This window comes from Miniopterus schreibersii (genome assembly GCF_964146895.1).
Source record: "Miniopterus schreibersii genome assembly, chromosome: 1".
Taxonomy (NCBI): domain Eukaryota; kingdom Metazoa; phylum Chordata; class Mammalia; order Chiroptera; family Miniopteridae; genus Miniopterus; species Miniopterus schreibersii.
Genome location: NC_138101.1, coordinates 142594225 through 142609163, shown reverse-complemented (window position 1 = coordinate 142609163; position 14939 = coordinate 142594225). Strand labels below are relative to the sequence as shown.

The window sequence follows — 14939 nt, the reverse complement described above, 5'->3', positions numbered from 1 at the left end:
AAGCCCAGCTCTCAGCTCTCGTACCTACCTCAAAGCACCCCCTTCCTTCTTCGCCGCCATCCTGCATCCCCTGCTTAGATCCTTGTCCAGCCGTGGGCCTTTCCTCAGGGCCGCAGACCGTCTGGGTTTCCTTCTGCAACCTGCTCTTAGAGGTATCAAAGCGACTAGAGGGTACTCCGGGACAAAAGAAAAGCATGCACCTGACTCCCTCACTAGCCAGCCACCTCAAACCCAGCCGCCAACTTTCAAATTTAACGGACGACGTAGCTACGCCCTCCGCTCGTATTCGCGCCTTTTGCTCAAGGCATTCTGGGGTTTGTAGTTAAACCACGCAGTCGCGATGCATAATGGGAATTGTAGTTTCCAGAATCTGTGGCTGCTCAATTCGCGCCTTTTTGCTCAAGGCATTCTGGGGTTTGTAGTTTATCTCGGGTTTAAACCACGCAGTCGCGGTGCATAATGGGAGTTGTAGTTTCCAGAATCTGTGGCTGCTCAATTGCAGCAGGCTTAGGCAGTATAGATTCTCTGCAGGTGCTCTTTGCGTCTAAGGTCAGCCTCTGAGCCAAGCCAGAGACACTTTAAACAGCAGAATCTCTTTGATGTTTTGAGTGTAGGGAGATGTCTTTAACTGCTTGCACTTGGCTTGACTTTTTTCTGGGGTGGCTGGCCAGGCTATATGATCATCCCCTGCTGTCTGCCCCAAGTCTCACATGTGCCTGGAGTTCTTAGACTGCGTTGACCCAGCTGTTTCCTGCCCAACTTTGAATTCAGAAGAGCTGAATTCTAGTTCTGTAATCATCGTACCAAAGTTGCAACTTTAGGTAAGCTATATAATCTTTCTGACCTTCAATTTTCTTCATCTATAATGTAATAATGATATTGCCTTGCTTTCTCTACTACACAGTTCACAGGCAAAAACACAGCTATGCCACAGCTCCTAAGATTTTCCCTCTTTTCCCCTTCAGGAGATTGCCTCCACTGACACTGGGCTCTTAGGCCCTGTTCAGATTTCCTGAGGAAGTAACTATGGTGGGCTCAGCCGTGACCAAGGGAGCACTCTTTTGAACATGTCGAGGTATACGGAGGTCCTCCTCTATGATTGTGGGGATGGTGGGAGAGGTGGCAGTTTCCAGAGTGGGAAACTGGGAGTAGGTGTCCACTATTCCTTGGCTCTTGGTTCCCAGCTTTTTCTGTCTTTATTCTTACTATGTAAACTCTTATTTCCTCTTCATTTTTGGGACTCTTGCAATGGAATGGAAATCCAATTCAAATAGGCTTACTCAGAAAAGATAACTTATTGATTGATATATAAAAAATCAGATGATGCTTAACCCTACACTCAAGTGGTGTCATCATGACTGGGCCTCCCCATTTCATACCTCTATTCTTCATGTTGGTATACTGTCATTGTCCATTGAGTAACAACAGCTTTAGGACTTAATCCTTCCAAGTTCAAATTCAGACTCAGGAGTCACTCTGATTACCTCCTTCCCTCACACAATCACTGAGGCTAGTCGATTCAGGGCTCTAATCGTTCAGGCTCAAATCATGTGTTTCACCTTGGGAGTGAGAGAGGGGAGGGCATGGTTCCCCATAGGAAATTTTGGTTGCTCTTTACTTCCAAGTCCTCTACACTGAGGAAGCCTTCTTGGATTATGGGAGATTTAGTATATGGGATTCTCTGTCTGGCTCATTTTATCTCTTACCTTACACCGGTACTGACCTAGCCCCTCATTTTCTTTTCCCAGAATGTCCAGTTCACATATACAGCTCCTCAATTTCAGCTGCTTCCTATAAACTATTTTGGAAGTGTAGCATCTGCTCCTTTGATCTCAGTCTTTCCTGTAGCCTCATCAGATACCCTGTAAACTGTGGTACAACATTGAACACATTCAGGCTAAACCCTTTGCTTATTTCACCAGAGAAAAAGGGGGATAGGTAAAACAAAATAAAAAAACAACAACCTGAATGGCAGTGGTTCTCTGTGGTCTTATTTGGAATGTGAGTTCTTGTTAGGCTGGACTATGACTGCCTGGCCAGCACAGGGCCCAGATATGATGCAGGCTTCAACAGCACCCACCAATTGCGAGGAAAGTCAGGATTAAGCTCTTACACATTTATGGTCCAAAGAGGGTGAGACAAAGGCTCAGGCTGAGTAATGTGCCAAGCATGGGTGGGACACAGAAGATGTAAACAGTGAACTAGACACAGTTTTATGCTCTAGGAACTTCAGTCTAATGGAGAGACAGGCAAATAAACAGGCACTTTTGGTACATTGCTGCCCCAGCCAGAGGTAAGTAAACACAGGGGGCCATGAAAGCAAATAAGAAGAGCTTCCAACCTAGGCCTGGGGAAGAGGAGAAGGTCAGGGAAAATTTCCTGGAGAAGATGGTGAATCTGAAAGGCAAGGAGCATTTGGTATAAACTACTGAGCACAACAATACAAGGTATGTCATTACTGAAGTTTCCCTGTAGCATGTGCCCACCTCCCCTCTATTTCCCACCCTCTCCAATGAATTCTCACACCCAAGTCTCCCTTCTTTAGACCTCCATGCTGTCGGTCAAAACTTACCTGTCCTGCACTGGCCAGTATTCTCAGTGGTTGGAGCATTGGCCTGCACACTGAAGGGCTGCAGGTTTGATTCCCAGTCAGGGGCACATACCTGGATTGCAGGTTCAATACCCAGCCCTGGTCAGGTCACATTCGGGAATCAACAAATAGTTGTGTCTCTCTCACATTTATCTCTCTCTTCTCTCCCCCCACACCTTCCAGTCTCTAAAAATCAATGGAAAAATATCCTTGGGTGAAGATTTACAAAAAAAAGAAGAGAAGAGAAGAGAAGAGAAGAGAAGAGAAGAGAAGAGAAGAGAAGAGAAGAGAAGAGGAGGGGAGGGGAGGGGAGGGGAGGGGAGGGGAGGGGAGGGGAGGGGAGGGGAGGGGAGGGGAGGGGAGGGGAGGGGAGGGGAGGGGAGGGGAGGGGAGGGGAGGGGAGGGGAGGGGGGAAGAGAAGAGGCAGGGAGGGAGGGAGGAAGAGAAGAGAAGAGAAGAGAGAAGAGAAGAGAAGAGAAGAGAAGAGAAGAGAAGAGAAGAGAAGAGAAGAGAAGAGAAGAGAAGAGAAGAGAAGAGAAGAGAAGAGGCAGGGAGGGAGGGAGGAAGAAAGAGAGGAAAGAAAGAAAGAGAGAGAGAGAGAGAGAGAGAGAGAGAGAGAGAGAGAAAGAGAGAAAGAGAGAAAGAGAGAGAGAGAGAGAGAGAGAAGAAAGAAAGAAAGAGAGAAAGAGAGAAAGAGAGAAAGAGAGAAAGAGAAAGAGAGAAAGAGAGAGAGAGAGAGAGAGAGAGAGAGAGAGAGAGAAAGAAAGAAAGAAAGAAAGAAAGAAAGAAAGAAAGAAAGAAAGAAAGAAAGAAAGAAAGAAAAAGAAAGAAAGGAAAAACTTACCTATCCTGCCCTGGCCAGTGTGGCTCAGTTGGTTGGATGTCATCTGCGCACTGAAAGGTTGCCGATTTGACTCCCTGTCAGGGCACATGCTGGAGTTGTGGTCTGGATCCGTGGTAGAGGGCGTACACAGGCAGCAGATCAATCAATCCATTGATCGATGTTTTACTTTCTCTCTCTTCCCTCTCCCTTCCCCTCTCTCTATAAATCAATAAAAACATCTGAAAAACAAAAAACAAAAAGACTTACCTGTCCTGTGTCCTATTCTCTCTCACCTAGCTATCACATTGAAAACATATGAACTAACTCACACTAAGATGTTAATAACAGTTAATGTTTAAATGCAGTATTTTCCACATCATTTTCTAAGATGCTAATAGATGTTACAGGAGAATAAGTGTTTGGTGTTCAAATAAGTGTCTGAAATTTTGGGTAAAATGAGTATCTTCACTGAAGTGCTTCCTAGAGCCCCTAATATGCCAAAGTGCACCATGAATCTCTGAGAAGGTGTATTAGTTTTCTGTTGCTGCTATAACAAACTACCATAAACTTAGTAGCTTAAAGCCACATCAATGTGTTATCTTAGTTTGGTATGTCAGAAGTTTGACTTGATCTCATTGGGCTAAGCAAGGTGTTGGCAGGACTGTTTCTGGAGGCCCTTTGGGATTATTTGTTTCCTTTTTTTCTTGTTTTTAGAGGCATTCACTGGTATTCCTTGGCTTGTGGCCCCCTTCCTCCATCTTCAAAGTCAGCAACATAGCATCTTTCATAGCATCTGTCACCACATTTCTTTCTCTGACCATAGTTAATAAAATCACCCTTCTTCTAAGGGCTCATGTGATTAGATTGGGCCCATCCAAATGATCTAGGTTAACTTTTCTATCTCAAGGTCTTGAACCTTTATCAGACCTGCCAAGTCCCTTTTGTTACATAAGGTGACATATTCACATGTTCCATGCATTAGAATCTGGATGTCTTTGGGGACCGTTATTCTACCTATGACTGGGGGTGCTGAAATATGTTGGCATCTCTAAACTTATTTGATCCTAAAGAAACTTTCTCAAACATCTTTCACAACAGATTTTAGGTTCTTTGTATTTTAACAGTAGGCCCAGGAGAAAAAAATGCATAAAGGAACAAATCTTAATGGTGGAATTTCAGGCACAGTGACAACTGGTAGCAGTTGGGGGACTAGCAAGCCCCTTTTTCACCCACTTACTTTATATGCAAAGCCATACCTATCTGCACCAGTGTCTGTTAGAAGGATTCAGTTGTCAGAAAAATCCATGATCTCTTGCTTGTGGAGATGTGTGTGTTCTTGATTGTCAAAGGCTGATTTCCTCCAACTTTGCCTTCATGGAGTATACAAAATCCAGCTTTAGTAGGCTAAACTGCAAAGATGAAAACCTCTGGGTCTCCAGGGAACCCTTGGATGGACTGCTTGTTTACTGTGCAACCACAGGAGGAGGGAGGGACTGTCCCAGGGGTGGGAGGAAGGTCAAGAGAGACCAAATGGGGGTGTGTGTGTTCAGGGCCTGAAGGAGACCACATCTGGGAAAGCAGCATCACCATGCTGGCCTTTATCCCAGCAACAGATCAGCCAATCAGAGCAGCGTCTGCATCTTGTATTCACCAGTGATGAGGTGTCTTGAGGTAGAGGAACCAATGAGAAAGAGGCATAATAATCCAAACCATCTTGTGTTGCCAGGAGGAAGGGAGGTGAAGGGTGAAAAGATACATTAGCCCAGAGCTGGGGGCTACTGGCTGCTGCCCAGTTGCATCTCACAGTAGCTGTTGCTGATGGTATTAAGGTACTATCCAAGGAGGTGGGTTTCTCTCTTTAATTTCATGGAAACTCCTTTCTGGACTCTGCTTCTATTTTTCTGCAGAACTATGTTACTTTTCATGGGTCTTCTCAAACCACTGGAAATTGCCTGACCCAGAATTTCCACACTAATATATGCAAAAAAATATACATGCTGAATGAGGAGATAACAGTTATCAACTTTTCTACACCTGGCAAAAGAACTAAAAGGTCAGAATAGACCATAATCTGAGAACAGAAGAGGGCTGTTAAGAAACAAAGTAAGATGTGGAGATAGATGAGCTATTTAGCTAAAAAGAAGTACAGAATTAGACTGTTTTGCCCAGACATTAACCTGACCAGAGTTGTGTGTTCCAGGGAGGTCTTGGAGATTCTAGAGAGTTCCCAGGTATTCACTACTGTGCTCAATTTACACATGATGTGATCCAAACTCAAAGAAGTAAAGTGACTATGAGATGTGTTACGGAGGAAGAGGAGAGTAGGATCTGAGTGCTGCTAGCTTCTACTTCAAGCCCAGTACTGTGGGTGCCACACACCTCAGTTCTAAGTTAAGGGATTCAACCAGTTCTAATGTTTAATAAACTTCAGCTTCTGGTGCCACGTTTTGTGGGAGGAGTGAATTCAGGGTCTCCAGTGTCATATGTAGAAGAAGCCTCCACTCAGTCCAACATGTTAGATATTTCCCAAAAACTGATGAGTGGGACCCCTGGCAGCAAATTTTGTTTGCCTTTAAGGAAGAGGAATGGTGGAAGCAGGAGGGTTTGCCCATAGACTTGTGGGGAACAGGATTGGGGAGGGCGACCTAAGATCCACTTTGACAGTGATCCTCTTCACCCTGGCCCTGAGGACCTCTGGCCTTGTGAAGAGAAGGCCTGTGGCAGGGGCTGCAAGAATCAGTTCTGTGTGAGGCTGGCCTTCAGCAGCATTGCCTTTGTGCCAAGGTGCCAAGGGCAGAGCCCAGCTCCAGCATATCAAAGACTGGCCACTTTGAGAGCACTGGGCTTCCATGCCTGGGCCTGGACATTAGCACCCTCATAGCCAGCTCCAGCAGAGGTGAGATATCCTCCAGTGGCCTCAGAGACAGCGGGAAGGAAGAGTAGGATAGATGCTGGGTGGGAACTGCGAGGTCTGGACTGGTTGGTGAGCATAAGAGCTCTAGAAAACACCTAGATGACCTGGGGGATGCTTTGAAAAGGAGGCTGACTCAGGGCTACGTATATAGTTGTACAAATTATGCCTTGCCTAAAAGTACCTCCCTCTAGAGGCACGAATGGGGACACTTTTTCTTGCTTTGTTCATGCAGAGGAATCATCTTTAAAAGTTTATCTGTCCAGAGGGAATGGCATGAAGCATACAAGGTAATGCAAAACAGGGATCTGAAACCAAGACTACTCTATCCAGCAAGGCTATCATTCAAAATAAATGGTGAAATAAAGAGCTTCCCAGACAAAAAAAAGCTAAAGGAGTTTATCACCACCAAACCAGCATTGCAGGAAATGTGAAAGGGACTTCTGTAATAAGAAGTTGAAATAGAACAAGAAACAGGCATAAAGAAATAAGATGGCATTATTGATAAGTACCTATCAATAATGACCTTAAATATAAATGGATTAAAGGCCCCAATCAAAGGACATAGGGTAGCTGAATGGTAAGAAAACAAGACCCAAGTATGTGCTGTCTGCAAGAGACCCACCTCAGAACAAAAGACTCACACAGACTGGAAAAAAAAATTCAAAAAAAAAACCAAAACACTTCTGGAGGACTTTAAACTAGAGATTGCCAGCAGTACAGTCACAGTAGGGGACTTTAACACCCCACTGACTTTACTGGATAGATCTTCCAGCAAAAATCAACAAGGAATCAGTGATTCTAAATGACACAGTAGAGCAGATGGATTTAACTGACATTTACAGAACATTTTACCCCAAAGCTGCAGAATAGGCATTCTCCTCAAGTGTACTTGGGGCATTCTCAAAGATAGACCAGCATGTTAGGACACAAAACAAGTCTCTACAAGTTCAAGAAGATTGAAATCATATCAAGCATCTTCTTGGACAATTTCACTGTGGAATACTATGCAGCTATAAAAAACAAAGGATCCCTTACCCTTTGAGACAGCATGGCGGGACCTGGAGAGTATTATGCTAAGCAAAATAAGCCTGTCAGAGAAAGACAAGTATTACATGATCTTAATCATATGTGGAATCTAGTGAACAAAATAAACCAATGAACAAAATGAGTCCAGAGACATAGAGGCATGGAACAGACTGAGGAATCTCAGAGGGAAGGCAGAGGTAGGTGAGTGGGTGGGGAGAGATTAACCTAAGAATTTATGTGCATATATGCATAACCCATGGACACAGACAATAGTATGGTGGAGGCCTGGGGGGAGGGAGGCAGGGTGTAGGGGATAAATGGGGGGGGGGAAGGGGGACATTTGTAATACTTTCAACAATAAAGATAAATTAAAAAAAAAAATTATCTGTCCAGAGCCTTGGCCAGGTAACTCAGTTGGTTAGAGCGTCATTCCGATATGCCAAGGTTGCTCTTTGATCCTTGCTCAAGGCACTTATAAGAATCAACCAATGGGAGCAGCCAAGTAGCTCAGTTGGTTGAGTGTCATCTGTCCTGTGCAGTGAAGGGTTGCTGGTTTCAGTTCGATTCCCGGTTGGGGTCCATACAAAAGGCAGCCAATCGATGTTTGATGTTTCTTTCTCACTTCAATGTTTCTCTCTCTCTCTCCCTTCCTCTTTCTAAGCATGTCCTCGGGAGAGGATTAAAAAAGAAAGAAAAATAAAATTTGAAATACTAATCAGATTAAAATTTGAATAGTGTTTAAAAACAGAATCAACCAATGAATGCATAAATAAGTAGAACAACAAATCAAACACTCTCTTTCTGTCTCTTTCAAATCAATAAAATAAAAATTAAAAAGAAATGTATATGTCCAGAGGGGCCTCCTTTTTCTAATTCACACAAAGCACTGTGTGTGCTAACTGTGGAGGTCCTATGGTAGAGCCAGTGAATTTTCATTACTCTGTTCCTGTGGCTCTAGAGAGGCGAGGTCTGAGGAAGTGAGGTGTATAGTGGTCTATCCTTGGGTAAGGAGGTGGTGATCCCAGGATAGCTGAACAGCAATTGGGATGGCTCTTGGCAGAGCCAACTAATGTGGGAAAGCTGACGGGAGGGTGGAGTGTCTGGGGGCTGGGTATGTCTGGGCTCCCATTGCTCCTCCTGGGTATGTCTGGGTTCCCATTGCTCCTTTGTTCCTGGGTATGTCTGGGTTCCCATTGCTCCTTCGTTCCTGGGTATGTCTGGGCTCCCGTTGCTCCTTCGCTCAGATGTTGCCTCCTGGGACCTGGTGCAGACTGTGGAAAGTTTGCTTCTGACATTCTGAGGGGCCCAGCCGTGGGAGGGATTCTTGAAGATCTGGACTCTGCATTGCTTTTCCAAGGAAAGGCCAGAGGTCAGAGGCCCCCAGGCTGGGAGAGGGTGAGACAATTGGAAACAACTTAGTTTGGCCGACTGTGGGAGCCAAGCATGGAGATGTTCAGATTGCACAGTGGGAAGCTGACCATGGCTAGATGTGAGATGATTCAGAGAAGAACTAAGTGAGGCCACAAGCTATTTCACCTCTGTTCCCACCTCTACCCTCTACCCTAAAGGCTGTTCATTTTTGGCCTTGTCTGGAGGTGTGGGTCTTCCCCAGGATTAGCCAACATTCTTCCTGTCTTAAAACATTCTGAGACTGAAGGCCAAAGGGAACCTGAATTTGGGATCCTTCTAGAGCAGTGTTACAGGAGCTCTTCACATTTCAGAGCCCTGGGCTCACTCTTGGGCTTGAACAGGCCATCCCTCCTTCTTCACAGAGGTCTTCAGGACACGTTGTCTCCCAGGAGTTTCTATGTCTTTCTTCCAACACAGGCTCCAAAACTGAAGTAGGAAGAAGAGAATCCAGAGACAGGCAGAGTTAGAAAACATCATCTCCTAACAGCCAAAGACAGAATCTGATCCTGTTTCTGATTTTCTATCCAAGCCCCTTGTAAGGAGTTAGGGAAAGCGGTGAGCATTCCGAGAGAAAAGGCAGGGAGGTTAGCCAGATATGATCCCTGTGTTTTCACCAGGGGAGCTGTGGTATTGGGAGGCTGGCTCCTGGGAGATGTGTTCCTGGACACAAATTACCTATGGAGCTGTCACGGGGAAGACCCTGCCACACTGGCAGGTATGAGAGAGGCTCATCCCTCCCATTCATGGGCTGCAGTTTCCTGCTCAACTGCGAAGAAATTGGACCTCCCAGAAGTCAAAGGCTTTGTGTTCCACTGTTTCACCCTGTGTTCCTCACTGGTGTGTAGAGCCAGGAGGTGGGATGTGGCAGTTCTTGCTCACCATGGAATTCCCAGAACCTGACTAACTGACCGAAGTGAATCACAGAAAATAGCTAGCATATGACCTTGTTAGACCAAGCACTCTAGGATGTCATTTATTCACTCAACAAACATTTACTGAATATTTTATGTCAGGTGCTGTGCCAGACACCAGGATATAAATATGAAAAAACCCCACACAAGTGCTGTGCTCAAGAAAAACAATTTATAACATGGCAGCTTTTAAGCTACAACCCAGCATGTACCTAGAGTTTGGGGAGCTCAAAAGAGTATGCAGCCCCTCCCCACCTGAGCCTTGGGGGCTGAGAGAAGGGAGATCTCAGGAAGTGCTTCCAAGGAGGGTCTTGAAAAATGATTAGGAGTTACTAAAAGGAGAGGAATGGCTTTCCAGGCAGAAGGAACAGCATGTCTAATACAGGGAGGCAAGAGAGTGAGTGCACTGGTTATCTGGGGAACTGTGGGTAGGAGCTTAGGGGAGGTGTAGGGACCTGGCTGGAGATGCCCCTGACTCACTGCACCTAGCAAATAGCAAGGTTGGAGGGCAAACCCAGCCCCTTCTTCTCCCAGTCTACGGTGGGCTTCCCATTCGGCCTCCTATTCTTCCCACTCTGGGAAGGGCCTGAAGATCCCTCCCCTCTGTCCCAAGTGAGAAGTGAGGAGGGCAGGGCACAGAGTGGGCACCTTGCCCACCTGAATGCATTCTCTTCTTCACCTTAGACACAGTTCTTCGATGCCAAGCTGTTTTCATGTATTGGCTTTATCTTGACTGAGCCATTGAGGCTGCCCTGACCAGGGGGAACTGCCCCAGCTGCTCCGACTGGTTGGGCTACAGGTTGAAGCTCCTGTCTCTCCCAGAGGGCTCTTGTATCTCCCCTGCTCCCCTCCTTGCTGCTCCCCAGCCCTGACATGTTCCCATTAGCTGGAGTGGCTCCTCCTTGGCCAGTACTTATCACTTCGCACCATCCCTCTCCCCATTTGAGGATTGGGGGCACTGTGAAGTTTTAACTTTTGAATCTTTCCTTGCCTCCTGGGCCCATCTGCAGACTGAGGCAGCCCTGCTGTCAGGCACACTGCCCATACTGCAAGAACACCCCTCTCCAAGGGTTTGCACCCCAGGTGCTTCTGCTTCCCAGCGGGCATCTGGAGGGTGAGGGTATGTTTGTCTGTCTTGCGGACCAGGGAGCACTGTGGGCATTTAGTGGGGATGGGGCAGATTGTCCCACCCAAAATGGTCATGACTTCCCCCACTGAGAAACACTGCATCTGGGCCCTCTTGATTCACAGAAATGCAATTTGTGTAAATCTCTACATCAGGGCTTAAACTTGGCTGTGCACATGAATCACCTGGGGAACTTGTTAAAATGCAGGGCCTAATTTTGTAGGGCTGGGGTGGGGCCTGAGCTTCTGTATTTCTAAAGAGCTCCCAGCTGTTGTTAGGCTGCTGGTTTAGGACCACACTTTGCAAAGCAAGGCTCTATAGCACAAATGTGCATGTTTCTTTTAGGCAGGGACGTGTATTGGGGGGCATTTTGTCTGCAGAATTTGTGGAACTGGATATTGCCAAATATTTGTTTAAATCTGTGATTTTTGTCCAGGAGTGATTTTGCCCTTCCCCCAGGGGACATTTTTGACTGTTACAACTAGAGGGGTGGAGGCATGGGTGCTACTGGCATACAGTAGGTAGAAGCCAGGTATATAGTTGAACATCCTGCAAAGGACAGACCAGCCCCTCACAACAGTCATCTAGCTCCAAATGTCAATAGTGCCAAGGTTAAGAAGCCCTGGGTTAGACAAAGTCTTAAAACAATGTGAAATATATTTGTGGGCATTCTGACTTCACTGCAAATTGGTTACTAGCCACAGTGCTGTTGCTGTGAACACGTCATTGACTGAGGCTTGGGCCCCTCTGAGCATGAGCCCATTAGCAAATTAGAAATCAGGAGCACTGGGTTGTGGTCTGGGTGGAAAAACTCTGGTAGTAGGTGTGAGACTTCACAAGCCTCAGAGATGGAATTTTTAAAAACTCTATGGAGGGGAGGGGGGTAGCGGGATGGCAGGGAGAGGGATAGGACGAAGGAGGAGCACATAGGTAGATGTGGGCATGGCCCATATTTTAGTTCTGACCATGGGTTTTCATGTTCCTTATATCCTTTTGGAATAAATAATTAAACATAAACACAAAGGCAGGCCTTGCCTGGATCAATGAAGGAAGAGGGCTGTAGACCAAGGAATGTGATTGAGCCAGTATACCTGGGGTTAAAAAAACCCAGAATTACCTGGGTGAGTGACTAATAATAAAGTTATACCATTATACTCATGGCAAAAATATCTGTGATGGGGAGAGAATGTGACAGGTTATGCAAAAAGACAAGAATGCCAGTTGCCTTGGATCTCACTCTTTCCCAGCACATGCATAGTGGAGGGGGCACAGGAGACAGGCTTTTCCCTCTTGTGTTTAGTTTCAACCATGCAGGGACCCTGAGGACTGTCCCATGGGTTATCACAGTCCTAATGGCTACAGGCCATTGATGACCTGCTGCCCAGAGGGGCCTTTCATCTGGCCCTCTGACCAGCCCTCCTGGAGCAAGATATCAGCCATAGCCCTGCCCCTGTCCCTGCCCCTCTGTGATCCATAGCCTGGCTCATCATGCTCAGCCACTCAGCTAGACAGACATGGATAATTGATGGTGTTTTCTTTGGCAACTTTCTGTGCCCCCCAAATTCCTCACTGTCTTTATTGCCCTCTATTTTCTAGTTACCCAGGCTTATTGTTCCCTCTCTATTTCCTGCAAAATCTCAGCTAGTCCCAGAGTATCTGGACAGTACACTTTGCTTCAGACTTTCTTTCCTACCCATATCCAAACTTACCTCTCCTGTGCCCCTTCCCTCAAGACACTTCTCTCTGAGACCAGCTAATTATAAACATCAGAGCATTTTCCTTAGTGATGCTGATGGATCTTTTATTACGCTAACCTCCGCATGTGGTGTATGTGTATTTTAACAGAAGATATTTGGATAGCTAATGTCCCAATTCAAAGAAATAACTCCAGAGGTGGGAGTTCTTTCATCTGAGGGGGAAGTTAAAAATCACCAAATGTCAGGACCTAGCCAGTTTGGCTCAATAGTTAGAGCGTCGGCCCAAGGACTGAAAGGTCCCATGTTTGATTCCGGCCAAGGGCATGTACTTCGGTCGCAGGCTCCATCCCTGGCCCAGTCCTGGTCCGGGTGCAGCGGGAGGCAGCCAATTGATGTGTCTCTCACATCAGTGTTTCTCTCTCTCTCCCTCTTTCACTCTCTCTGAAAAAGCAATGGAAAAAATATCCTCGGGTGAGGGTTAAAAAAAAAATCACCAAATGTCAGAATGAGAAGAGGTCTTGAAGATCTTCTAGTGCAACTCTCTCAAGTGACAGACACAGAACCAAGGTTCAGAGAAGTTATTTGCCTAAGGTCGCACAGCATATTGGGGCTAAAATTGAGCGCACAACCCAACTCCCATTTCTTTATTCAGTCAGTACTCTGTCAACAAATCCTTTTTGGGCATTTGCTATTGTATGCCAGGTGCCACTGGGCACTGGGGGCACAAATAAGACCAGAGTCTTGTCCCAGGTCACTGATAAAGAGAGATATGTTAAGTCACCAGGTGCCCTTTACTTGCCTTGGCTGAAGTTAGATGTGAAATGTTGTGTGCAGTTACAATAATTACCCTTAACGCACATTTTCTGGAAAACTGTCACCCCATTTTTATTGTATGCCTTTTATTCATTTATTCTTGTTTGCGTGATTCTATCATTTCTTTGTTATTTACTATAAGTTGCATCAAATTAGTTTTGGAAATAAGTGGAGTGTGAACAGTAGGTCTTAACATACCCCTCAGCCTTTGCAGTCAGTAAGAATTAGGTTTGGCTGTGGGTAATGGATACTCAAAATAACCATGACTTCAATAAGACAGAAGCTCTTTCTTAAGTGACTGTTGGGGGTAGGCAGGCCATGCCCAGCATGGTGGCTCTGCTCCACCAGTCCTCAGGAGAACAGGGCTCCCCGGGGTGCTTGGCTGCCAGCTGCAATCAGCCCTCTTATTAATTATCTGCCAGGAGCTAAATGAAGGACCCTACAGCTGAGCAGAGGCACCAGCCCCAGGCCTTACCCAGGACAAATCCCCTGGGCTGCAGCTTTGTCAGATCTGTTGTAGTAAGGGCCCTCCCTGAGGCCCATGCACCCTTTGGACATCTGAATCCTAAGAACATTTTGGGCTTGGATGAAGTTTGCCTCCCACCTTAGGGAGCAGAATGTGATAGCGGGGAAAGGGAGGGGATGAGTTGGGGCCCGAGCCCACTGCAATGGGAGGAGGAAAATGTGGCTTCTTCAGAGGCAAAGGCCCAGCATTGGGCCCTATGGGAGGGCAAGCCTGGCATGTAACTCCTTGGAATGTGACCTTCTCAGAGGCCTGTAGCTGAATTGTGCTAGGGTCAGCCCCGGGTATAGGAAGACAACCCGCAGAGATATAAGTAGTTGATGAACAGTGCGATTGTAGTTTTAATTGTAATTGATTGCCTTGTTTTGGCATAGTGTCCTGGCTTCCCAGTTTCTGTTGTCTCCCTGGTACCCTCTCCTCCCTTCCCAGGAGGAAAAAGTCAAACATGGTGCAAATATCCAGGAAGTGTGTGCTCCGTCCCAAGTCCTGCTCCTCTTGGGTAAGGGGCTTTGAGTCAGCTTTAGGACAGGCCTGGCTGGGGCTTGGTGCAGTCAAGGGCCATCTCCCATCTTGGGTGAGCCACAGAGTGCTTCATGGCCCCCTCTCTACCCTTTCAGAGCTGCCCCAAGGTCAGGCTGAGCCTTCCGGGCTCCCCACAGAGTCCTGAGCCCAGACGCCTACTCCTTCCTGTGCTGGATCGTGCACACTGAGTGGAGCAGCAGCAGAGAAGGAAGGCTCCATGGGGGCAGTTGGGGGCTCAGCCACCCCACCCCTCAGCCTTTGCAGTCAGAGACTGGGAGCTTTGCCAGAGTAACCATAGAAATAATTGTATAAAATAATAGTAGTGATGGGTAGTGATGGGGGAACTTTTAATAATTATTCTTGGATAACATAGATTATATGCTGGGACTGTCCTAAGCTAATGTGGACACCCGGCCTTCCTAAATCTAAGGGTGGTAAGTACCCATTGGACCCCACTCCCACTGGCCCTCCATCACGCCAGGGTGTTAAATCCAGGTTAACTTTCACTGTTCTCAGTAGCCAAGCAGTGGGCTCTCGTTCTGGTTCTGCTTTTTGGGGCTGAATCACCAGGCACACAGTCCTGC

The 14939-nt window shown here is 46.5% G+C and overlaps 1 protein-coding gene across 1 annotated transcript in view; it reads right to left on the bottom strand.

Annotated features, from left to right (window-relative positions):
• The window catches only part of BUB1B (BUB1 mitotic checkpoint serine/threonine kinase B), a 59985-nt gene extending 59724 nt beyond the window's left edge, over window positions 1–261 (bottom strand). The window contains exon 1 of the mRNA XM_081141439.1: window positions 29–261. Within this exon, the coding sequence (XP_080997565.1) occupies window positions 29–60 (32 nt within the window). The 5' untranslated portion in view covers window positions 61–261. The remainder of the gene's footprint in view (window positions 1–28) is intronic.
• Window positions 262–14939: the final 14678 nt, after the last annotated feature.